General features: G+C 38.7%; 3 protein-coding genes and 1 long non-coding RNA gene across 8 annotated transcripts in view; 3 read left to right on the forward strand and 1 right to left on the reverse strand.

Moving 5' to 3' along the window:
- si:ch211-149k23.9 (germ cell-specific gene 1-like protein) lies at nt 1-8,679 on the forward strand. 2 transcript variants are annotated; one of them, XM_031299547.2, is made up of 7 exons: nt 1-593; nt 1,509-2,815; nt 5,270-5,452; nt 5,627-5,674; nt 5,793-5,945; nt 6,076-6,187; nt 6,317-6,689. In XM_031299547.2, exons 2-7 carry the CDS (start codon nt 2,620-2,622, stop codon nt 6,687-6,689), a joined length of 1,065 nt encoding a protein of 354 aa, XP_031155407.1. In that variant the 5' UTR covers nt 1-593; nt 1,509-2,619. The 2 variants fall into 2 exon arrangements, with proteins under 2 accessions (XP_031155407.1, XP_031155408.1); XM_031299548.2 differs by lacking the exon at nt 1-593 and having other exon boundaries at nt 1,493-2,815; nt 6,317-8,679.
- rcvrn2 (recoverin 2) lies at nt 7,801-15,331 on the reverse strand. 2 transcript variants are annotated; one of them, XM_036005957.1, is made up of 4 exons: nt 15,239-15,331; nt 11,168-11,695; nt 8,907-9,018; nt 7,801-8,421 (listed from the first exon to the last, which is right to left on the reverse strand). In XM_036005957.1, exons 2-4 carry the CDS (start codon nt 11,546-11,548, stop codon nt 8,333-8,335), a joined length of 582 nt encoding a protein of 193 aa, XP_035861850.1. In that variant the 5' UTR covers nt 11,549-11,695; nt 15,239-15,331; the 3' UTR covers nt 7,801-8,332. The 2 variants fall into 2 exon arrangements, with proteins under 2 accessions (XP_035861850.1, XP_031155428.1); XM_031299568.2 differs by lacking the exon at nt 15,239-15,331 and adding an exon at nt 11,819-11,947.
- LOC118496007 overlaps nt 14,244-25,294 on the forward strand; it is a 17,795-nt gene continuing 6,744 nt past the window's right edge. Inside the window, exons 1-2 of the long non-coding RNA XR_004898473.1 lie at nt 14,244-14,412; nt 15,093-16,102. This is a non-coding gene — a long non-coding RNA (uncharacterized LOC118496007). The remainder of the gene's footprint in view (nt 14,413-15,092; nt 16,103-25,294) is intronic.
- The window catches only part of si:dkey-17m8.1 (C-Jun-amino-terminal kinase-interacting protein 4), a 13,087-nt gene continuing 5,381 nt past the window's right edge, over nt 17,589-25,294 (forward strand). The window contains exons 1-19 of one of the 3 annotated variants that reach the window (XM_031299491.2): nt 17,589-17,855; nt 18,854-19,248; nt 19,362-19,556; nt 19,689-19,809; nt 20,004-20,074; nt 20,200-20,264; nt 20,919-20,991; nt 21,096-21,265; nt 21,428-21,702; nt 22,098-22,155; nt 22,367-22,519; nt 22,690-22,732; nt 22,885-23,012; nt 23,173-23,226; nt 24,018-24,158; nt 24,287-24,419; nt 24,671-24,757; nt 24,862-24,909; nt 25,062-25,203. In XM_031299491.2, the coding sequence (XP_031155351.1) occupies nt 19,150-19,248; nt 19,362-19,556; nt 19,689-19,809; nt 20,004-20,074; nt 20,200-20,264; nt 20,919-20,991; nt 21,096-21,265; nt 21,428-21,702; nt 22,098-22,155; nt 22,367-22,519; nt 22,690-22,732; nt 22,885-23,012; nt 23,173-23,226; nt 24,018-24,158; nt 24,287-24,419; nt 24,671-24,757; nt 24,862-24,909; nt 25,062-25,203 (2,056 nt within the window). In that variant the 5' untranslated portion in view covers nt 17,589-17,855; nt 18,854-19,149. Of the gene's footprint in view, nt 17,856-17,889; nt 17,909-18,853; nt 19,249-19,361; nt 19,557-19,688; nt 19,810-20,003; nt 20,075-20,199; nt 20,265-20,918; nt 20,992-21,095; nt 21,266-21,427; nt 21,703-22,097; nt 22,156-22,366; nt 22,520-22,689; nt 22,733-22,884; nt 23,013-23,172; nt 23,227-24,017; nt 24,159-24,286; nt 24,420-24,670; nt 24,758-24,861; nt 24,910-25,061; nt 25,204-25,294 lie in introns of those variants that run through there. The other 2 variants (XM_031299492.2, XM_036005936.1) reach the window with 2 other exon arrangements.

The raw sequence follows: 25,294 nt of genomic DNA on the forward strand, positions 1-25,294 counted from the left end.
AAGTGTTCACAGTTTTATCAACTCTTTTGGTTCAGTAATTGAATACCTTAAGGTCAAATTGGCTAACAGCTTAGACTGGTGGAAAAGGTTTTTGGGAGGTTGAGAGGGAACCACCTTTTAAAAGGTACAGACACAGGAAGAGAGGGGGCACTACAGTAACAGATGGACTTAGAGGAATTACATGATTCACGATGGGTTTTGTGACATAAATTCCCAAGAAAGACAGAAAAGAGTTGAGTGGCGTGGAGACGAGACGCTCAGTCGCTCCATCGATCTTGCATCACCGCCTGACTATTGGTCAGGAGGATTAAAGGGAGGAGTGCAGCTGGAGAGGTAAGGGTCACTTATGCTCATCCTGGAGGAGGGAAACTAGTGACAGATACAGAAAAAGATGAAGAGTGCAGTGACATGGAGAATCGGTTGCAGATGAAGCAACTAAAATCAAGTTCTTAGGGAGCTTTTTGATTAAGGGCTCTTGAACAAGACAGAGATAACCATAAGGACCATAGGTATGGACGGCAAGAAGTGTTTTACTGTGGTAATTACGTCATGGTTGACCTGAAATACTACAAAGGACAAGAAAAAGATCTTCGGTAGGTACTTGTCACTAATTATTTTAACATAACGAGCTGAAAAGTGTATCAGAAAATTAATCGTTCAGCCATTTTTTTCACATAAAAAATACCAGTTGCTGGTTCCAGCTTCCCAAATGTGAGAATTTGATGCTTTTCTTTTTCATTTATGATGGGAAAAGGAGTAGCTTTGGGCTTTGGACTGATGTTCAGATAAAACAAGTAATATGAAGATTTTGACTTCTGAAAAAATTATAATATGTATTATTGCCTATTTTCTGACAAAATATATATATATATATATATATATATATATATATATATATATATATATATATATATATATATATATATATATAGTGCAGGTTAAATGAGGCAAATGTGTGTCCAGTTTCTAATCAGCTACTTAATATTTGTCCAGAAGACAATGTCAATAAATCTGAAAAACAATAACCGTCATCTTATTTGTTCATGCTGTGAACTTTTGTAAACTTACATTGGTCACACTACTGTATGTTTAATATGTTATCTGTGAAGGCTGAAGAGTAATGTTGTTTATTCAGAAGAAATTGGAGTGTCTCATTGGAGGAAATAATAGTGATAATATCAGATGATAAACAGAGTTCAATTCATTGGAAATCTATGCACATATAGTTATCGTTGTCTTTAACATTTCAGCAATCGCAAAGTATTTATGCTGGCCTTATTCTTTGGACATTGTACATCTTGCACAGATTGTAGAAATCATTTTACAGATACAGTAAAACGTACAGATTGTAGTGTTTTTGTCAATATGTAGTAATAATTTCTTATTCAATTCCTTATTTCCAGAGCTGTTACTAAATGTACTTCTGTCAGCATTATTTAGATACTAGAAACCACCATGGGGATTTTGCTAAATTCAGTTGGTTTAACTAATGTTCTGTTGTATTTCAGGGGCTGTTGGCTGACAGGGAGACATTGCATGAGAAAGACAGCAGACATGTTCAGAATGCACTTCACACTAAAACACACCTAACACAAACAGATTAAAGAAGATTATCAGGGATTACTTGCCGAAATTTCATTTACAGTAGATCTGTGGTTTATCCATAATTTCATCAAAAAAAAGTAATCTTTTGTTATTCTCTGTCTTGTCTTTCACTTAAGGTCCAGCAGTGGAGTTCATAATGAGTGGCAGGGTCAGGCCTGAGTGTGTTAACCAGGAAGCAGGAAGATATTAGCCGGAGTCACAGGATAGCAGATGTTACTTATTCTTCCATAACCCCTCCTTATACACAGCTGCAGGACATATGTGACCTCAGGCAGTTTTTTAACTATTACTAACATTCAACAAAGTTTGATGTCATCATATGGACACCCAGATTTTAGCCTTTATGTGTTCCATTCAACTATTTAATTTCACTTTCTTGCCAGGTGATGAATTGGATTTTAAGGATGCCCTCTATCTCCTCTTTACAACTTTTAATGATAAATTCTAGTATTTTTTATGTTTTTTTTGTACAGTCACACTGATCTATTAAGTGCACACAAAAGGGTCTCCAAGTACTGAGGTCAGAGGATGTATGGCCACAGCATTTACCACAGGGATCAATAGCAGGCTATCACATTAAAACTGTCTGGCCAGCATACTGTTATGTCCTTGCATTTCTCCTGGAGTGAACCAACGCCCACCTAAATCCCTTCTTGTTCATTTTTTTGATCCATCTGTCCTTTCCCACGTGTATCAACTTCAGAGCACCTTATCTGGCTCCCTCCCCTCGCACTCTCTTTATCTTCCTCTCTTTTAATCACACTGACTTTATAGTATCGCTTTGTCAGATGTGTTTTGTCTACTGTTACATCACATTTATCTTTTGCTTTCCATTTAAACCTGGCAGCTCATCACCTCTTTAAACCACCCCAAAACATCTGTCCTGCCCTCTCAGCTCTATCTGTGACTGTACCTTCTGTCCTGTTTATCCTCTTCCCACGTGTGCCTTACTTTCTCCCCCCTCTCTCTTTCGCTCTCTGGCCTCCCCCTGCCTCCCTCTTCACCTGTGTGGCCATGCTGGAGCGTATGTCCCGTCGCTCTCGCTCCCTGCTCTCCCTGACCTTGACCACTCTGGCTCTGGCCCTCTCCATCCTGGCACTCTGCACTTCCTACTGGTGTGAGGGCACCCACAAGGTGGTCAAGCCCCTCTGCCTGTCGCCCGTTAAAATGAAGAACTGTGGTCAGAACAACAGCGAGCCTTACACCACAGGTAGATGTTACATCGTCTTTCACCTCTCCACATCAGAAGTTGTTTTTTGTTGTGTTTTGTGCTTCCTATGGCTTTATTGTTTCTCTTCATGGTTTCTTTTTACATACAGTATACTGTAACTTTGATTGATCTTTTACTGTTATTGGCAAATACACAAAATTTAAATTACATTTATTTTAATATCCACTTTTTGAGGAGCACCTTCCCATTTATGCAAACAGCTCCCTCCCAATTTTGCAATGTAACCAGTAAGTATAGCTGTCAAATACATTTAATGGAATAAAAAGTACATTTCCCTCTGAAATGTAGTAAAGTATAAAGTAGCATACAGTAAAATACTCAATTACAAATACCTCAACATTTTTTTTAAGTAAAGTATGTTATGTCCCACACTGGTGAATAGGAGTGTTTCATAATATTAAGCTTTGAGCTGGCATAAAGCAAAAGAAGACAATACTAAACTACAAATAGTTGCCCGGTGACTAATCCCGATATCTGTTGCAACACGTTCACAGCCATGTCACAATTGTCATCCTACCTGATGTCAAAAGTCAGGTGATGTTTTCCTGGCATTAGCTATTTTGCAATAGTCAGGCATAAATGGAATGTTGAAACATTGTTACTGACAGTACAACCCATCATCGCCACAGGTTACTCTCAGCAGGATAATGCATCATTGTTTTAAGATGCTTTACGACTTCACATGACTAATTTCCAATGGTAATCAGATATTTGTATAATTTATGTTCTGGTAAAAATCTGCACAATCACCATAATTTGACAAAACAATCCTAATTTAAGCTTTCAACTGCATCTCACAGCCTTTATCATCAGCGGACTCTATTGCGTACAGAAGATCAAGTACACTGACCAAACTCTGTGAGATGTACATTGAAAGCTCTTTCCAATGGAAAAGTGAGTAAATGGACTTTAAGTTAAGATTAATTTGTCAAGAATGAGCCTTCACCCTCAGTCTCCACGATGCTTGTTGAGGCATCATGGACCAAAATGTTTCTCTGTTAAGTAAGTGTACCTACAATACATTATGTCACATCTTTGTTTGAGTGTGCATGTGGTCGCTTTGTAATTGTGCATCATCTCCTGTCCAAGGTTTCTTCCTAACAAAAAAAGGAGTTTTTCCTTGCCACTGTCGCAATAGCTACTGCTAATGCTTGCTCTTGAGGCAACCACTGTAATAGTTGGGGCTTCATAAACTACAGAGTTTGGTCTAGACCTACTCTATCTGTAAAGTGTCTCGAGATAACTCTTGTTATGATTTGATACTATAAATAAAATTGAATTGAATTGAATTGAATAAGGCTTTCAAAATGTGCCGATGATATAAAATGCAGCTTTTTCACATTGACTTCACGAAAATGTGGCCTTGATATTTGAACCTGATTACAGGTTATAAGTATTGAATTTCTTGATCTTTGCACTTGTGTCACTGCATAACAACCAATACCTCAAACTAATCTGAATGGATAAACTGACAGGCTTCTCCTCATGTGAGAAACTGATTGTCCTTGGTTTTATGTTTTTTAATCTCTTTTTGCACATACATTAGTCCCACAGTAAACTTAATTATGGCTTAGTATTAATCTGCAGGGTGTGAGGGTAGATCCCAAAGGTTTATTGGTTTATGGGGGAGAGTGCACTGTCTGCTGCCAGGTTTTTTTTTATTTTCTCAACAGATACGCTTAATCCACAATGCGATTAACAGCTCTCACTGCATAAAAGAATAATCTTTGATCACTACATGTACTTTGTGTACTTGTACAGCAAGATCTACCTTTACAATTGTGGATTTGAGTCTCCCTTATGCTTATAAGCCTGATTTACAAACACACACATGTGGGATAACAAGGTGCTGGCTGACAAACCTGCATGTGACTGGAAAACACAGACGCATGATACTTTTGAGGCCATGGTGTGATTAACAGATTTGTTTTGTGCTCACTCAATAATTTCACATCAACACACACCTGCATGCAAAGTGTGTGTTATTCATTTAATTCTACTCTCTGACTTTTTGATGCATGAGTTAATTTGCATTATGCACTTCTGTGTGTGTTTGTGCATCTGCTTGCCTGCACATGCATGTACTGTATGTTTATGTTTTTGATTTTCTCCGAGGGGATCAGTTGTTAATGCTGGTACCTGTAAGCGCGTCCTGTGCTTGTTTGGTGTTTGCATAATATTGCTCCTGTGTATGTGGCTTTTCCTCCCACATTCTAAAGAAATGCAAGTCTGGATTGGTTTGGAGAATAGATGGACCACAGATGTGTGCGAGTATAAATGCGTTGGAACCTCTATGTCTAAAGAGCTGTAAAGAGATCCACCCAGTGCATTTTTGGATCCTGCCACCAACTGCATTATCATAACAGGAATAAGCGATACAAAGATGTACCTAAAATGCTCTTCTCATTGTCTTCCTCTTGTGCTGTCACACAGAGAGTCCCACACAGAACCCCTTCAACCGCACACTGTCTCCAGCCAGGAGGGACGAGCTGGCCAAGATTAGACAGAGGCAGATGGCCAACGCGGTTCAGTACATATGGGAGACGGGAGAAGACAAGTTTGCTTTTAGATACTTCCACACTGGTTTCTGGGAAAGTTGCGAGAAACACAGTGATGGTAAGGCCACAACGCACACGTCCAAACACTTCATCAACATCTTGTCACAATATTAGTAATATTAGTAGATTTTCAAAGGTTTATTTCATTCTCAGCTCTCCGATAAAATCTTTTCATTTATATTTAAATGTTTTCTGTTTTCATTTTGTTCATTTCTGTAAATTTGGTTGGCAGGGGAGAAATGTCGAAGCTTTATAGAGTTAACACCTGGAGAAACACAAGGTGAGTTCTGTATCAGCTGAAATATAAAAACCATGAAATAATTTTTTCTCCCATTTAAATATTTTTTTTGATGTGGATGCGTGTTTGTCAATTGTGTATGTATTTTCAAATGTTGCAGGTGTGCTCTGGCTGTCAGTTATTTCAGAGTTTACGTACATTGGCCTGCTGGGGATGGGATTCTTACTGATGTGGCTGGAAGTCTTGTGTTCCCATAAAGAGATGCACTCGCTAAAAATCAATGCCTATGCAGCTATCTGTACTGTGTTATCAGGTGAGACTAAGTGTCTTTTCCTTCCCTAACTTTATAACCACCTCCTTCTCCATATATCATTCTTTATTTGCATGGTCATCCTTCTTGGTTCGGTCTGTTTTTTATTTGTTTCACCCCTCATGTACTGTAGGTCTTCTTGGGATGGTGGCCCATATGATGTACACTACAGTATTTCAGATGACAGTCATTGTGGGCCCCAAAGACTGGAGGCCTCAGTCCTGGGACTACGGCTGGTCTTTTGCGTAGGTGGCTGCTCTTTAGAGATTCAAGCCTATATGTTTAAAGCATTGTACATATACTACTTGTTATTTACAGGCTATGATGACATGTTTCTCTTCTCTCTCTAATTATCCTAAATCTCCTGTTTCCAGTCTTGCCTGGGTGTCCTTTAGTTGCTGTATGGGGGCCGCTGTGGTCACCCTCAACTCCTACACAAAGACCATCATCGAGCTCCGTCGCAGACAGAGGCTCCGTTTGGAGGAAGCAAGAAACGCCACTCATGCTCCTTCCTATGATGAGGTTGTTCCAGGGGGCGGGCTCTACTCTGTCAGTGGCCTGTTGCAGTGTCCAGACGGCATGATCGATGTAGCGTGGGCCCCGAATGGTAGTGTGGTTGGAGTAGGAAATGGGGATGTGCCAACGCTGGTTTTAGTAGGAGGCTGTGGGCCAGAGGGGTGTGAAGACTGTGAGAGAGAGATGGATGAGATGGATGAGGCCATGGACCGAGTTGATTCACCTTGTTAGGGGCTCTTTTATATCCATCAACTTACAAGGGCTGAAAAACTGAAAAAGGATAGACTCTGTCACTGTGCTGGAGAAGGATCAATGTGGGCAAACAGATGCTGTTTTTTATTTTCTTTGACTTTCAGTGAAGTTGGGACATACTAATTTGTGCTTGAAGGCCGGTGAAATCAACACATATTAAACTGTAAAGACTACAATGTATGAATATGTCACACTGGCATGCAAGACTGCATGTTTTAGGAGTATTTCTCAGTGCCTCATGGTAGGAAAGTAAATGTGTGTTTCTTTCTGTAATATAAACTTAATTATTACTTAATTGTTTATATTTTAACATGCAATGTATCAGGACAAGTCATATCAATGATCATTTCACTGCCTAGACGGGGTGGAAGTTTCTTCTGCTGATACCTAAACAGGTCAGCCTGTCCTTTCTCATTTATCTGAGTTGGCCATTCAACATTTGTTTTTTTCAAGCTCTTCTCTTGCTTGTGACAAACTTTTGATGCAATGCATGTAGACCAGAGGCTAAAACAAACACAGTCTCACTGCAGATGCACAGACAAACCCATACGATAGACACATAGTGATAGAAAGATTACAGAGATTTTGAAAAGTCTGCTCTCTGATGTTGAACAGAAGATTATGTGTAAACCAGTAATCCCGAATTGGATGGAAATGAAGGAGGAATAGAGTGAGGAGAGATGGAGGGCATGTGAAGGGATGGAGCGGGGGAGCAGGTTGTGAGGGGTTAGAACGAAAGTTGGAAAGAAACACACACACACACACACACACACACACACACACAAAAACATCACTCTTTCAGGGAAATAATTGTGTTTAAATTCAGGTATTTACTGTGTTTAACATAAAATTATACAGGCAACATTTTTTAAATAAACGTACAAAAATCTACCTTAAATTTTTGTAGGTTTTACATGTGGGACACTCCTGGATTTACTGTCTGAGACATAATAATTGAACAACATATAATTGAAAACCTAAAACACAAAGCGTAATTTTTGCTAGCATTATAAACACAGTATGTTTCTGTGTCATAGACAAGTTTATTGTTTTTCTGGGAAAGACAAAAAATATAGATTTTCAAAGCAGATTTATGAGAAAATATTTAATTGATTGTACAGTGAATAGAGTACAACACTTCAGAGCTACCATGTCTATTAAGACATTTCCAGTTATGTAAAAAAAACAAAAAACTTAAGTGAGCTAACAATTGGGTATGATACTTAGATTTGCCATTACCATTAATTTCTCCAGAGTCAAAACATTTTTGAACCATTTAAACAGTAGGACACATTTATAATACACATTCTGAATGTATATATGTATCGCATCAATAATAGTCACCATAAATCTTATTTTTAGCTGTACACATTTTAAACACTATGCCATAATTTACCTCTTTTAGCTTCTATTTCACATAAATTAATAGACAAACATGATAGTAAACCAATATGACAAATGAAAACTTACTGAAAGGTTAATTGCAACCAAGACACTGCAGAGAAGAGTATTTACACGGAGGTATTGAGTGGATGAAAGAGGAGGGAGGAGGAAGCATGTGAGGCTGAGAAAAAGTAAAAGTTTAAGAGAGTCTAATGAGAGGGGATAAAATAGGAATGACTTTATTGTTTAATTGGTTCATAGTGGATAAGACGCATTGCATTCTCATTTTCAATCACTCCTTTGATGAACTCTCCTTCAGCCAGTCGCTCTATGAGAGAAAAAAATAAAGTAAGAGAAAACAGTAAACAAGATATATAGCAAGTAGTTTGGTGTCATGATGAGGTTGAAAAATGCACCTGTTTCTTATCTAAGAAATCCTGTCTTATCTCCTATGTGTGTGTGTGTGTGTGTGTGTGTGTGTGTGTGTGTGTGTGTGTGTGTGTGACAGTAGCATGCAGTGAAGTCACTTAAGGGTTCATGATGCATGGCTGGTACATACATAATAAAGCTTGCATGACACATGTGATGCTGTAACTGGGGGGATGTGCCCCCAGTGGTGTATTATTGTCAAGCCAAACAGCTGTAAAATGTAATCTTCACTACAGGATGTAAGAACAGCTGCTGAGGAGAGGTAGTAAGAGCTCACGCAGATTTGATCTCTCTTTAACATAAGTGCGTAGCGATAAGATCACAATGACCTGTCATGCACAGTGGCGGCAGAATGTGTAAACAAACGTGTGTTATTTCCTTTACCGTTGTCTTTCTTTTCGAAGTAAGACCACAGCTTGTTGGCTCTCTTCTCGGGTGTGTTCTCATCCTCTGGTAACTTGCTCTGGTCCTCCTTGGGGATCAGCTTAAATATGGCCTGAGAGGGGGTTACGTATAAGATCTGTGATTAAGCTACATCATTTCTCTCAAAGAAATAATGTATGGAACGTCAACACAGCATATAAAACGAATGTGTGCAAGCCAAGAAACATGTAGCCTGTAGGACAAGTGAGTCAAGTTAATTAGTGTCTTGTGGTTTATAGAGCGTCTGATGAAAAACAACTTGACATTTAGAGAAAAGCTAAAGGCCAACACTTTTTCTTATGTCTAGTCCCTGATTACTGTCATTAGGCATTGTATACTCACTGGGCAATTTGGCTGAATACAACCAAATCAAGTAGCCTACAATTAAATCTTACATAAAATGTAGCCTGCAATCCCCACGACACCTGATCTGCCCACCAGATTAGCAGCAGTTACGAGAGCAATCCTGGAGGGCTTGGCCGTCACAATTTATGTATATTTATGAAGACTATGTATACAAGTTAAAAAATTAATGAATTAATAATTAAGCAGCCCACGTTAGCACATCTAGACCTGTGTGTCATTTCTCAGACATAATGAATCTGAAATATGCTACTTAGAATCCAGAAGATTTTAAATGACTGTGCACTTTAGGTTTAGGCCTTTAAGTGTGTGTCCCACTTAGAGAGGAAGCACTCATCTCCCACATTTAAGACATCTAGATTAACATGGATTAGTGCCAAGACTCAGGCCACAGGCCAGACACCAAGATGTCATCTCTTTTCTCCCTAGACTGTCCCTCCATCTTGCCCCTCTGGTCTTGTGCTCTGTTTAGTTTACAATGGGAGTTTATAGATGACAAACAGTTATGGGTCACTTATACATAATAAAACCAGATCTGTATCACATACAAATGTGGACACCCCCTTAAAGATACACTGTTTTTACATCTCATCATATCAGTGTACCATACTAGACTAAAGTAAAATTGGCTCGTCCTGCTCCTTACTTGTTTACTCTTCAAACCCACAAATGAAAACCGATATAGCTGGATTATCTTTCTGTAATAACGATGTTAGCTTCTCTGCATATAGCAGATCTGTTTATTGCCTCTCCACAGAGTCTAATTCTGTTGTAGGTTGTTAAACTTTTGGCAGTGTGACTTTAAAATGTAGCTATTTTGTACAGTGGTTGTAAATGTGATGCACATGGACTCAGGCCAGTTGGCCAGGAATGAAATCCCATTACAATGCCAGCTGGAAACTTGGCTGATCTGTCTAAACCTCTTACAATACTATATCATTCGTCTTAGAACAGTAGATAAGAAACGTTACAACATTCATCAGACTGAGTATTGATTATATGAAAACAATGGCTAACAACAACTATTACACAATAATTAGCATAAATACATCTAACAGTGGGAAGTGGCAGCCTCATGAATTAAAGGAACATGGATTAGGGATAAGCAGTCCGTCTATAGACAGAGCGATACAAGAGTCTTATTATTATTATTATCTTAGCCTAGGAATAGGACTGCCTACATCGTTTCAGAGTTAACCCTGTAATCACAGAGATTATCAGGGGTTTGAGGCCCAAATAGACTATAGCTAATTGGGCTGGCAAATAGTACTGAGACCTAAATACTAATTATAGGGATGGTATAACAACTATTTTTGTCCATGGGTCTAAAAGGGAACTGGCAAAATACCAGGAGAACCTGACAATATGATGTGCTCCAACAATAATAATCCAAAACTATTCTACATTAAACTAAAATTACCTTTGAGTTAAATCAACACCACCTCACTGTCATATAACTTTCAAATTAACATTATAAACTTAAAAAGTAGTATACTACAGGACTATTGGACTGGATTGAATAATGTCAAGTAATCCTCATATTTTCTCTCTGTAGCTTTGACACCTTAGTATAAAACATTTCCCTGGAGACAACAGAACAGCTTAAATGTCTATTATGTGTTTATAGCAGCAAAAAAAGTTTAAAATGATGGTCAAATGTTATAACCTTTCTGTATTTAGCACTCCTAGTCAACATAGTTTGATGTTTAGAAATTATTCCAAAGAGGCAGAATGTTTAGAGCAAGATACATCCTCACACTGTAGAAATAGAGGATATTATTATTTGATTTTTGTCATACTATTAAAGTGTCTAATCCTTTCATCCTCTTCCTAAACATCACTGCATGTATCCCTCTCACCTGGCAGATCTCCGTCACTTCTGTCTTGTTGATGTATCCGTTCTTGTCCACATCAAACAGCGAGAAGGCCCACTCCAGTTTCCGGGTCGTCTTCCCAGTGGAGGTCATGTGCAGTGCGATGATGTACTCCTTGAAGTCCAAAGTGCCATCATCGTTGGTGTCAAAGGAGCGAAACACATGTCGTGCATAGCTCTTGGAATCACTGTCAGGGAAGAAGCGGGTGTAGATCTGCTCAAACTCTTCAGGTGTTATGCGTCCCGTTGGGCACTGCGTCTGAAAGTTCTCATACCACTGAGAGATCTCATTTTCAGTGAATTTGGTGTTGAGCTTCAGGTCCTGCAGGATCTCCTTTGAAATTGCGCTACTGGTTGAATTTCCCATGGTAGATGCTCTCAGTGTCTTAGTAATGTGTCAGTTCTGACTATACTCACTTGCAAATATTTGCCACCTGAGTTTATCTTCTCCTGTTCAAAAATATTTGTTCACTGGCTTGACCTCTCCTGTTGATGTATAAAGGCCAAAGACACCCTGAAGTGAAAAAAAGATTTACACATATTAGTACAGTCCACTTATGAAATCCTAAATATGTTGATACTACTATATCAATAAATCACAATGTGAGGATGATCTAAACATGTAGGGAACGCTTACCTGTGTGTTGTGTGGCAGATGATGGCTGGAGAACTGAGTGTGTGTCTCAGCAGTAAGACAGTGAGAGATCAGGAGGGCAGGGGGAAACACACTCCTACCATGGATGACTGGGTTAATTAAGTTAATGCGGGATTTACTGTAAGGTGGCTGAGCTTTAGACTAAAATGACGCCCTGGATCCTACTTTTCTCTATTGGGTCTGGAAGTCTAGAAAGATCTACAGTATATGACAGTGTTGAGTTCATTTCTTTGTTTAATTATTTATTTTTAAAAAGTAGGATTTCTGAGTAATGCCTTGTAGTGGTGTATCCAAGAAGTTAATAGTCTTACTTAATAACTCAATATTTATCAACAGAGTTCAGTTCAATGCATTTCAATGTATCCTTGTGGTAACAACCCCTTCAGGAAATTGAGAAGTAATTGAATGCTACATAATCATAAAAACGTATACACTTTTAAACACTGACCAGCAGATTAGCAGACATGAAGGGAGACCCTGTTTTCAATACTTTAGGTTCTTCAGCAGTATGTCTGCTATTTCATTAGTGTCCTCACCAATGGGTTTAGTTGACCACTGACATCTAATTCCAGACTGCCATGCAGTTTAGCTTCCCCTATACCTCCAATCCCACCTACGCCCCTCATATCATCAGCACTGCCGGCCCATGACCTCCTACCTGTCCTACCGAAGCTATGATGTCCTTTCACTGACTTCTCTGTCACTAGCCTTTTCAAAGTTTTGCCTGTCTTTTCTTACTCAAAAAAAAATTGTTTGCAAAATTATGTTTTTGTTGTTGGGCTGACAAAGCCTCCTTCTTTTTAGCCTTTCATGGTCCTAGGCTTCACGTTTCCCTTCACAAAGTATTGTCTCATGCACAAGGCGCCCCTTCATTTTTACTTCATTTTTCTACCCACTCCCTAGAAACTCTTTCTCTGTATATGGTCTCTATCTTTACTGTAAACATCCATCACAGAATCCATTACTGTGACGCATCAGCACATCATACTTCACTTTGGCTGACACATTTACATCATCAGTCAGTTTTCTGTGTGTCTGCTTTGATTAGACTGAAAGTATTATCTTGATTGTTTTAACTGCTGTTTCAGACCAACTCAGCATGGAGGTGGGGCTGTATGTGTTAATAAATTGGCACGAGCGGTGTGTATATTGAAACAGGGCGGATGAAAACACAAGTTGATAGCATTAGTAGCCCTTTTTATGTACACTCTGTTTGTTAGCAGGATTTTCTTTGCTCCATAAATATGCTCAGTGAGACTATCTATTGGATTACTTCTGACCTGCCCTGTCCCACCCAATCCAACCCTTAGCCAATTACATCATCATCATCATCCTGTGAGTGCCAAAGCCAACAGAATTACCCCCTCCTCTCCACAAACCCTCTCTGCGCCTGACCTTTACCCTACCTCCACTAATTGCTAGAGCTTGAGCAAGAAAGGATTTGTGATCACTTTTGACAAAAAAATGACAATGAATGACACTCAAGAAAGAATACATTCTTTGTAGCAGCTATTACATTGCTTTGCAACAATGAACATAATATAAATTTCTTTTGCAGGCAGTAACGTATAATACAAAATATAAATAAAATAATAAAATAAATATAGTATAATAAAAGTAGTGCAGTTACAGGTTAAAGTTTATTGATAGTAGGAGTCAATACATCTAGAAATATCTGCAATTAGACCAGTGATGCTGGCGACATCCCAGTTGGCTGGGCAGCATTATAGCCAATTATCTGGTGGTATCAAGCTTCACCTTACAGCGCAGCATTGACCTGGGAGCCACCTCAACGTCAGCACTGACACATATATTGTACATCTGCCCCACTCTGTGTAAACAGGGCTGGCCTATTCATTCATGTACTCCTTTACTTAGTATGAGAACCAAGCAGACAAGGAATTTGTTTAAAATTAAAGGTTTTTATTTTTTAATGTGATTATTAATCGTTATTTCCCAAATGAACATCACGATAAAAATGTGACTTTTCAACATATTAACTCTCAATCGTATTTCAAAATAGTCACAAAGTTGAATAGTACACCTCATGTCCTAAAGTTTTAGAAGTAAAAGCACTGACTACATAATATGCACTCCCAAGCAGGGAGATGAGAAATGTGAATGCTGAACAGGAAAATATTTTTAAAAAGAAAAATCCACTCTCAGGCCAAACAATGCCTTGGTGGGACACGACTCAAATCTTAAGACTGAAAGAGAGAGGAAAAGAGGAAGGGAGTTGTTCCTAGATAAATATCTGGTAATGGGTTATAATGATGCTTAATGACAGACAAGAGCTTCCTACTGAGTACAAGGGAAGAGAGGAACAAACAAACATTGACAACAATCTTAACAATTGTGTCTACCATCTTGTGAGGCCTCAGGTTGTGACGTATATGATAAAGGTAACAGCACTTGGGGCCCCTGCTCACATTTCTACACCCATTGTCCAGAGAGAAAGTCAGCAGCACTTTTAGGCTTTCACTAACATCACTCACATACCTGGACAAAAACAAAATCACATCTATGAATTTAAAGGACTTTTCCGCTAACATCTGAGCTTCAGATTTAACGCTGAGGTAAGCAATGCTGTACTTATTATATAAATAGTTTAAGTAAAGTTATCACTATTAACATAGTTTCTTGATTTTGAAATTACTTATCAATTCATCCAAATTTCTGGTGTAAGCAAATGTTTTTCATATTCTATTCTATGAAACTGATTAAAAAGTAAAGATATGCATCTGGGGCATTAGCGATCTAGTATAAGTGAAAGTTTTTCCTCGCCGCCACCACCAAATCCTTAGACGGCACCTGTATTTGTATCTAAACTTTAATTCAGTTGCTTTGTATCTTAAACCAGCATTTAACTGACCAGTGTTAAAATATTATTATTCTATATTTTTTAAACCCAGTTAATGGGTCAGTCATTACATACTAATGCTGTGCAGCCCAACATTGTTTACACCCACAGAACTTTATTTAAAATTGTTGTGGAGATCCCAAATTTCCCAAAGATACCAAATATATAAGGCTATTAGGCGTATTTTCGGGAAACGTGTAAATGATGCTTTGGTGAAATAAAAAACATGGTTTGAATATTTCACTCGGTTTAAACATCATATACTGTAGCTTCAATGAAGAGTTGGAACTAGCGATAAGACGATTTGTTTCCTATCTTACAGCTACATAAAGGGAAATAAAAAGGGGAAACTCTGATGTTAAGGGTTTTAAATCAGGACTATGTGTCATATTGTAGGAGTAAGACAGAAGAAGAAGCTGGCCATCTGACAAAGGAATTAAAACCAACCATAACAACCAAGATGGAAACACTTGATCCTTCAACTCTATCAGATGTCACTTCTACTGTTGCCTACGACCCTAAATCTGAGACAGTGACCTTACCAGGAGGGGTTGTCTCGGTTGCGGGCGTCACTATGGTGACTGGGGGTGTTGAGCTGTCTTGTGGATCCTGTATGCTGGCTTTTGGTTTTTGGGGAACTCTCATCGGCTTCAGTTGTGTAGCAGTGGGGCTGTGGGACCAACTGAACCACTCTGAAGGAGGAACCTCTCACTTACTGGGACTGGGATTTGTAATTCTGGCCCTCTGTTTCGTGGTGGTGGGAAGTGTGGTGGCATTTCACCTCCTGACAAAGAAGAAGAGAGAGATGACAAGAGGGGACAGAGAGGATGGAAAAGAAGTTCTTGTAGAGAGTGGGAGGGTAATTAAAAAAGTCACAATATAAAGAAGAATTATTTACAGGATATAGCCTAAGAGAAATTGGTGAAAAATGTCGTACTAGGCAGAAAAAAAAACTAAGTTCCCTCCTGCTCTTCCCTTTATATTTTAATCAAAATTATGTAGAAATGCAACTCCTGTTTTCCAGTGAAACACAACATATTCCCTCATATCAACAGCTGTCTTAACTAGTTACTTTGATGATCAAGATTGTACAAAACATATGAGCAGCGTATACATTTTGTTGTGTATGATTTGTTGCATTGTTATAGATGAAAGTACCCAGCAGTAGCCTATATGAAGTAGTTAAAATATAATACTGCCTGATGCATACTTTATTTATTTAACTTTATTTTCTTTATTTTCTACGTAAGTAAGAATACAGGACATTTACTTGTAGTGTTTTTATAATTAGGTATTGCTACTTTTATTCAAGTAACACTTGCACCAGTAGTACCACTGCCTACCAGTTTTTTCACTCATTCCTGTATTTTCTTTCGTTCTCACAACTGGTAATTTAAATGTAGCATGTAGCAGTGTGTACTGTAATAAATTGACTTCATGTAAAATGTGTATGTTTGTGTGCGTGGGACAGAGACAGAGTGACACCTTTACTAAGTGTGTAAGTGCATATGAAGTGAGCCAAACATATTTCCAATAAAGGTAGATGGCAGGAGTTTGTCTTTGAAGTTTTCACTGGGAGTAATTGTGAAATAGTGAAAACAATATTGGATTAAACACAACAAATATAATGACAGTGGTAGCAAATCAGAGAAGATTTACAAAAAAGGCATCAACAGCAGACATTTTGACGTGTCATAGTAGGAAAAGCACAAATGTTACTAATAACATTAATGATGGCTCAGTTCTATTCAAGTGTGATAGTGAAATGTTAAATAGAATTTAGCCATCATTAAGAGAGTAAAACACATCTTACTTAGCCCAACAATAAATTGTCAAGGTGGATGTGAAAGATGTAGTATAAGCCTAGGCTAATACGTTAAATTTGTAATAAATACAGTGTAGGACAGGATCATATCTTAAAGGGACAGTTCCCCCCAAAATGAAAAATACACATTTTCCGTCTTATCTGTTAGTGCTATCAGTTTAGATTGTTTTGGTGCGAGTTGCGAGTTGCATTTCTGAGGCAAGGGGGGACCAAGTGTTTTTGCATTTTCGAGTTTCATGTAAGAATTATTTTCCTTCTACCATAGTTCTTACATGAACTGCATGTGGATAATCTTGAGTAACCAGGTCATGATAAAATAGAAATTGCTGTTGAGTTTTTTTTATTTTATTTTTTTGTGGCCCTTTGAGCACCACAAGCCCATATTGTTCCATTATTTTGGAGAGAAGGCAGACATTTCTACAGCCGATATCTTCAACACTGGGCAACTTACACCAAAACATACAAGTGATAAATAACACAGGTAAGAGGAAATAGCCTATATTATCTGTCAATTTAAAGGGCTTAAAAGTGCAGGTCAACAGAAAAGAAACCAACTAAACAGAAATCTAAAGGGAGCAGAAAGAAGAAGGGGGAGAAGAGAGAGAGGGGGGAGGGGTGTGTTCGTACCTCCATCTGCTGGAATTAAAATGAACTGTACTTCATCCAATAACATTCCTCATCGGGATTTAGTAGCTAAAGGCCTACATGTTGTACTGTACCTCACTGTGCTAAATAGTATCCTTACTCAACCTTTTCCCAAGGTGATTCATAGTGATAACATTACAGCACATTTTCTAATAGCTAAAGAAAGAGTTCTCTGCAGGGATGCCTCTTTAACACATTTGGTAGTCGTCTTACTTTTTAACTTGACACCTGCTAACTTCACCTACAAGCAGCGTTCACAATGCAAACATCGTAAACTTTCTGATACTTTTCTAATCACTTTGAATGACATGGGAAAAGAGATTAGCTAGCTCTCAGGTATGTGAAGTATTTCTACAGGTATAACCAACTTAGACGTGCATTACTCAGGTCACCTGACAGTCCGCTGCAGCTCCTTTGGTCACGTGTTATCTTCGAGTTTCAGGAAACTTTTTTTCTCCTTTTGAAAACAAAACTGCCCACATCCCACCTCTTCTTCACGTCTATTGGTTACAGTCGACAATTGCAGCGCTCTGATTGGCCGAACTGAGGATACGTCTGCGCACGTCAGAATCAAACAACACCCCCTCCTTTAAACTCGTTTATGTGTAATATCGTACCCGAAGAGAAAACGGCTGGAATTTCAGTTTGGGGGAATTGAAATAAAAGTCGCGAAGGTGTCAGCCATAAAGGTGAGTTTGTAAAACGGCAGCCGAACAGCGCGACGACTCGGCTTGTTTTTCAAGTAAGCCTACAACATTGCTGCCAAAGATCTCCCAAGGTGTCCACTGTCAGTCATGTTACTTATTTATAGGCTACAGTATGCCAATTCATGTGTGTCATTTTAAAAGGTTTGTATATTTCTTAGCTACCCATGAAGGCTATAAGTAGCTTAATTGTCGACGCATATAACTTGTCGGTGTTAAAGTGTGTTTACATGTAACCGTTTGAACTTCTGTGTGCTATTTACACAAACACACACACACACACACACACACACACAGGCTGTCGTTTGGTTTGTTTCTCTTGTGCTGCACTTTATACTTATTAGCGATGCTTAGATATTGAACAAAAAATCCATTTGTTCTTTTTTCTGTAGATTATATTTCAACGGGTCTTTAAAGCGCTTTAGCGAGACTCTAAACCAAAATAAAATAATATGAACCATAAATGAGCTTCATATACATAGGCTACAACCTTTCATTAGACGCCTTGCCATATACTGTTGATTAAGGCTGCAACTAAAGATTATTTTCATTTTCAGTTTATTTTATCGATTCATCATTTTGTCTACAAGATGTTAGGAAATAAAATCCCACCACAATTTTCAAATTTTTTAATTTTTGGCTTTAATGTGTGTATTCTAAACATTTGTCTCTAAACTTGAACACAAACCAGTTACTGATCTTAAATGAATGTCTGTTAAACCACCACTTCCAACCATTGGAATTTGACTTTCATCCATGCTGTGCAGATGCTTTGTTAAACTACGTTAGTCACAGATTATAATAGCAGAAAACCACATGGCAATTCCAACCATTTAAAAGCTTATGCTAGTTAGTTGGAACAGATAAAAAAATGCATGTCTAAGCTTGCATATTGCACAGAACAGTTGGCTGTCCTTTTAGCTGAAGTGTAGAAGAGATTGATTATCATTACATATCGTATATTTTCTTCTTTTCTTTCCCAGGATGGACTCTAAAACATCAGATTAACTTCACAGCACAGAAACGACTAGTTGAATGCAGTCTAAGATGATGCTGCCCTTGTCAAGGACAAATGGAACATAACCTTGTGAAGGATGGGTGGTGCTGGTGTTAGCAGACATGTTAGAAAGCCAGATAAACTAGTTGTAGTAGTTGGTGAGGAAATATAGTCAGGAGAGCAACAGAATTGGCTTATAGAGTTGTAAAATCATTTGCCTTTGGTGTTGAGCTAGGGAAACCGTTTTGACAGTTAATACAGCAGATAAAAAATAATTGGCTGATGGAGTACAGTGAGAGAGTGCTGTGTGGGACAGGGGAGGTGGAGCTGGACCCCAACATTGTGAGTGAAGAGGCAGGAAAACTTTATTCAGAGCTACAGGTAAAGCAGATCCTCAAGTTATTTTTCTATCTTCATTATTGTTTTCAGGAAAAAATATGCATAATATGTTTTTTCTGAATGGTTTCTCACTCTGCTGCTTTCCCCCCTCGCAGACAGTTATTGAGACCCATGGTGAAGGTGTGGTGGAGTCACTGGTACCCATATTTGTGTGGGTACTGGAGGGGCTGGCCGGCAGCAAAGCCCAGCTGAGAGACAGGGAGGAGGAGGCGGAGAGGGAGAAAGCTGAGCGAGAAGAGCTGCTGGAGAGATACCAAGCAGAGAGAGCACTCAGGAAAGAAAGTCAAGAGGTGGGGATTGATGGAGATTTGAAATCGTTAATGTAGTGTGGCATACCATGATTTAGGTTATGTGTTTTTAACAGCTGTGAAAGTAGGCGGTTGTCTGTGCTCAAAGCTGTTAAAGCACTTTGTTTTCTTTAGAGGTATTTGGAGCTGGATGACCAAATTGAACAAGAGAGGAGAGCCATGAGGGGGAGGGAAAAGGAGAGAGAGCGGCGAGAGAGAGAGCTTGAGAAGAAAGCAAGAGAGCAAGCTGATCAGTGTGAGTATTTGAATATTTACGGTGACAGATGGCATAGTAGCCATGTATTGTATTTATTCTTAATCGGTCTTGTGCAAGTCATGACGAAATGCATTTTTAAATCTTCCAGAAGAAGAGCTACAGTCTATACATTTTTTAGGGATACTGGATCAGTAGTTAGTCATTCTAAAGCTACATGGTATGTTTTCTTGCAGTGGTGGCCTTGGAGGAGCAGAAAGCAAATCTGAGTAGAGAACTGAGCACATTGAGGCATACTCACAACAAGGTCAGATACTGCTGTTTAGTTTCTGGTATCACCACACAGTGACTTCTTAAACACACTGTTACAATATTTAGCTGTTTTTTGTCATTACTTTATTTCTTACATATCACTGATGTTCTCTCCTTTAGCTGGCTCACACATATCGGGAACTTTTGGAAAAGGGAAAGGATTCTGAAAGAGATTCTCCTTTAAGGTTGTTCTTATTCAGCACCTTTTAATCTATACCTTATTTATTATACTGTAGATAGTGCCTCACACAGGAGGGCTATAAACCATGACAGCAGCTTTATTGTGAGCCACACACAAGCTACTATGGACTGTAGCCAACAATATAATCAAGAAATCCCACTCTAAGCCTGTCTCGCTAACATGCTAACATTTCTGACCTTAACCACAAAAGTTGCAAGATAGCAGTATCTCTGTTTACCTTTTACAAGGATACTAACTGCAGTGTTTACTGTATGTAACTGAAAAATGGCAGTTTGAGACCAATTTTGCAAATGTAAATTAAGTTTAGCTTTTCAATCACACTTAAAGCACACTCGCAAATTTCCCATGTTTTATTGTTTATAAATTTATTGTTTATAAATTATGGAAAGGGTTAGCTCATTAGCAACAAAGCTATAATTTCATCTTTGAGCTTTTGTCTGAAAAAGTGGTATTTAGTGGTAATTTCCTAAATAAAATAGCAGTTTTTGGTAGGTATTGATCACAAGTCACAGACTTTAATTCAGTAATGGTAAGAGTGCTGCAAGAAAGTGGTGCAAAATGTCAGAAAGAAGCACACATTGATACTGTTTATTCAGGTGACTTTTCTTTGCTATGTAACACTGCATGTTGCGTTTAGGAATCATGTGCGTCCCAAGAATGCTGAATTTCTATCCAACCAAGTCTTGTCAGAATCCAGTGTGAATGAAAAGGTAAACATATTCTCACTTTACACATATAACTATATTTGGAACAATTTAATACAAGGTTTTTGGCAGAGAAGTAGCTGTTGTTTCACCTCCTTTTTTTTGTGCAGATGATTCAAAGACCACATTCACATTCTGGTCCCCTGTATTTGGAGGATCTAGTAGCCAAGGAAGAAAAGGCGATTGACATTGCATTAAAGCCCACCGCAGATCAGTTTATCAATGACATCATAAGCTCCACTCCTGAGCTGAGGCAATTTCATGGCAGTGTAAATGCAAGGTAATAATCTGAAACAATTAACTATTTTTTGTCAGTTGGAGATTTTTTAATGAAAAGTATGTAATCATTAACTAAACCCAAGTTCACTATAGCTCATGTTCACATAGAGCACATAAAAGAGTTGAATACTTTATTACATGTCTTACTCTTTAATTTCTTCAGCACCCCAGTTAGACTGAACACCAAAGAGCCACCGAGAGATGAGACGGACACCAGCGTGGAGGACGAGATGAGGGAAGTAGAGGAGAAGGAGGGAGAGAAGATGCGCAAAATAGAAGAGGTGCAGGGGGGAGAGAGGCAGGAAAAAGATGAGGAAGAGGTGGAGGAAGATGATAGTGTGGAGTGGGAGCTGCGCAACACCGACTCTGTGTTCTCTGAGCTGTCAGAGCTGAGTCGGGATTATGTGGAGAGTGTAGACCGAGGGGCCAGTGTCAGAGGTAAATTCACACATTTATAGACCTTTTTCACTAACATGGTTGATGTACTTTCTCATTATCTTAACAAAATGTTAACTGCCCAGGAATTAGCCAGTTATGATTTTTCAAAAACAAACTCCATAACAATGCCTGTGTGTCGTGTCCTATGTGCAGCATTTGGGCACAGAGTACAAAACTATTTATACCCTACTAACATGAAGTGCAAGTACATCAGTGAAAAAGGTCTCTTGCCATAGGTTTCATAAAGCGTTACTTCCTTTTTTTACCACTTTGCACCATTCCACGTAGTCCTTTCTTCTTGAAAGTAAATGTAAATAGTAAAACCAGTCAGACCTATATTTCTCTCAATGTTCATTGTGTGTTCAAACATTTTTTACAAAATTCTTTCTGTGTAGGCAGTGCAGACCAGTTTGAGGAGATTCTTTCTCAGTATGAGGAACTGAAAGTCACCCAGTGAGTCCTATATTTAATTTCTCTGACCTTGTTGTAGCTAGTCCAGTTTGCAGGGGATTTTCCAAACACTTGGGGTTCTTTCTTCAGTACAAACAAATCAATAAGAGTAGAACATGTTAAAGTCACTAATTTGTTGGAACTGTTTACTCTCTTTAACCCTAACCCATAATAATGAAATTATTCATCTTTTCCTCCGTTTTCTTTTTTCCAGTGAGTTAGTAGAAGCTGGTCGTAAGGCTTTGATATCTCGGGTAGAAGAGCTCACTGATGACCGTTCAGCACTTAAACTGGAGTTGGCCTCTCTTCAGGAAACACTCTCACGATTGGAAGGGCGGATGAAGGAGAAGGAGGAGGAAACTAAGAGGTGTAGAAGATTGTTCTAGATATTTTCCCATTTCAATGTTGTTTATTAATTCTTTGCCCTTTTGGGAAAGACATATTGCTTTTATTTTTGTTATTATAATTATAATATACCAAATACATGTACTATACTATTACAATAACTTTGTCCTTTATATCAACTATTAATCATAGAATTCGGAAAGAACTGGACGTGTGCCAATCTGAGGATCCTGATGTAAGGAGGCATTGTTATTTTCACATTTTTATCTGCTGTATCACTCAGCAACAGTAGCACTGCATTGGCAAAGCTTTTTTTCAAATTCAGTAACTGCTCAGTGTTAATTAAATGTGATTAGACCCCACTAAATATCAAATATTTCCATTCAGGCCTCTCTACCCGCATCCATGCGCCACTTCTCTCGTTCTGAAATGGCTCGTGTGGTCATGGAGAAGAACCAATACAAGCAGCGTCTGTTTGAGCTGCAGGAGGCTGTAAGACATAGTCAGACACTCAGGTAACTATGCTACTAAATCAACATAGTTGTGGTGATGTTTTTTTTTAAGATTTAAAGGTTATGTCTGTTCCAATAGAGAATTTAGAATTTGGTTAAAAAAGGAACAATTGTGTTCATGGTTTTTGTCTCTAACCTCATTAAGTGTCTTTTTTTTTTATAGAGCATCAAAGGATGAGAGGTTAACTGACGACAAAAGATTAAGTGTTTGGAGAAAGTAAGTGTCTGTCTTATCATTTGACATTATACTGCATACTCATCCTCTTGTCAGTTAAAAGTGCAGTGAAGTTAATGTCCTCAGTCATAACTTACAAAAAGTTGGCTGGTGCAGCTTCGGAGGGTATTCTTGTGTCCATGCCTGTGCTACTGTGTGCCAGAGGATAAAGCAGGCAGTAAAGCTGCCTCATGATAATGAAATATTGTTATTACGGATAACCTTAAAGCTAACCAATAATGTATCAAACAACATGCCGTATAAAAAACTATTGGGAAATACCAAGATGTGATGTTTGTCAGGTTGCTTTGACCTTTTGTTAATACAGCAATCTCTAGTCAATAAACACATTAATATATAAATTATAAAAGCAGTGGGAATGTAGCTCTGTAGCACTCGGTTTCTAAAGGAGTCACCAAAATAAAGATAAGGAAATAAGGATCCATTTGGTTAGAAGTATGTGAATATGCAGTTGGAGCTTAAGAGAGTTATGTGACTGCAAAAAGACTGCTTCTTAAGATTGCTGTAAAGCACCCTGTGTGATGAAGGACATTGTGAGTGTTTGAATAGGTAAAAGATGTCAGGTAAGCAATACACGCCTGAGAGGGAAGAATCTTTGCTGTTTTTAGATTCATACTGTATCTGTCTGTAAAACCACTTGGCATTACATGGAGACAACACAGAGCTAAATAAACAAGTGTGCTATATAATTGCACGTTTGGTAATATGCTGTACACAGACATTTTATGGTCTTTATAAAATGCTGACAATTTTTATTTTTATTTTTATTATAGGTTCAACCGTTTGTTTGGTTTGTCCAAGGGACCCTTACTCCCACCTTCTGCTTCTGCATTTGCCCTGCCAACTTCTCCATCACTCACTCGCTCTCCTCTGGGGTCTCCACAACTACCGGCTGCCAGTCAAACTAATGCTGAGTAAGCTAGTGTTTTTGGCCGTGTCACTTTAGCATATGCTCTTCTGTTGACATAATTATTTGCAAACACAGTTGAATCATTATAAAAGGCTCACCCAAGCTGATTGACAGCAGAAGCATTCTCTCTAGATCTGCTTCTCCTGCTGCTCTCTCTCCTCGTGTCAGGAGGAGAGAACTCTACAGAGAAATTCGCTCCCACATTTGGGGATCACTTGGAAAACGACAGATACACGGCTGGAGCACACCGCTGGCAATCACACAGGTAGTAGCAATGTACACATAGGAGAAATGCTGAGAGGGCATGTACGTATAAGAGTACATGATTACAAATTGGGCCTAAAGCTCCCCTAGCTTTAAAGAGTCTGAATTGTACATTTTGGTTACCACACATACAACATTTATTTGAACTAAACCAATGAAAAACAATCTTGCCTTCATACCACAGAGAGTTTCATTTCAGTTACATTTCCACAATCCTAACAACATCTTGGTGATTAACTGTCATCATTGTAGGAATCTCATGAACCTGTCCCAGAGCCTAAGGATGTGCCTGTTCTAATGCAGCTTAGACTGCTGGATCAAAGAGACTCCACAGCTAAGGTAGATCTTTTCACTGCGAAACTCTTAAATGCAAGAACCTGGCAGCTTTTACATCATACCTCCAGAGCATTTAAATGTTGGCCCTAACTTATTTTTCTCTTCAGCTGAACTGTGCGGTTGCAGTCACCCCTGAGATCTCAGGAGAGGCCACAGTAAGTCTGTCATTATCCTGGTTAAATAACAACTGCAGTCATACTCTAATCACCATGTACAGTGCCATCCAAGTATAACTAACACTCTCCCATGGACATGTTGTTTCACGCCACACATCTTTCCAAACTCCATATCCGTCCTTCTCTGCCAGTGTTCTGTGTGGGTAGTTTCTGGCCCTGCCTCCTGCAGTGATATTACAGTGATTGATCCAGCACGGTCCAACACAGTATTGGATCAGTTCAGCCTCCCTCCCACAGCTCCTGCTCTCTGCATTTGTGCTGTGCCACCCATAGGTCAGTGCCAGTACAATGGGCTGCAGCAGCTCCATACAGACAACTTATTTAATGTATTCTGTACTTGTATTATCCCTTCATACCATACTGA

This window comes from Sander lucioperca, chromosome 10 (genome assembly GCF_008315115.2).
Source record: "Sander lucioperca isolate FBNREF2018 chromosome 10, SLUC_FBN_1.2, whole genome shotgun sequence".
Classification (NCBI taxonomy): Eukaryota; Metazoa; Chordata; class Actinopteri; order Perciformes; family Percidae; genus Sander; species Sander lucioperca.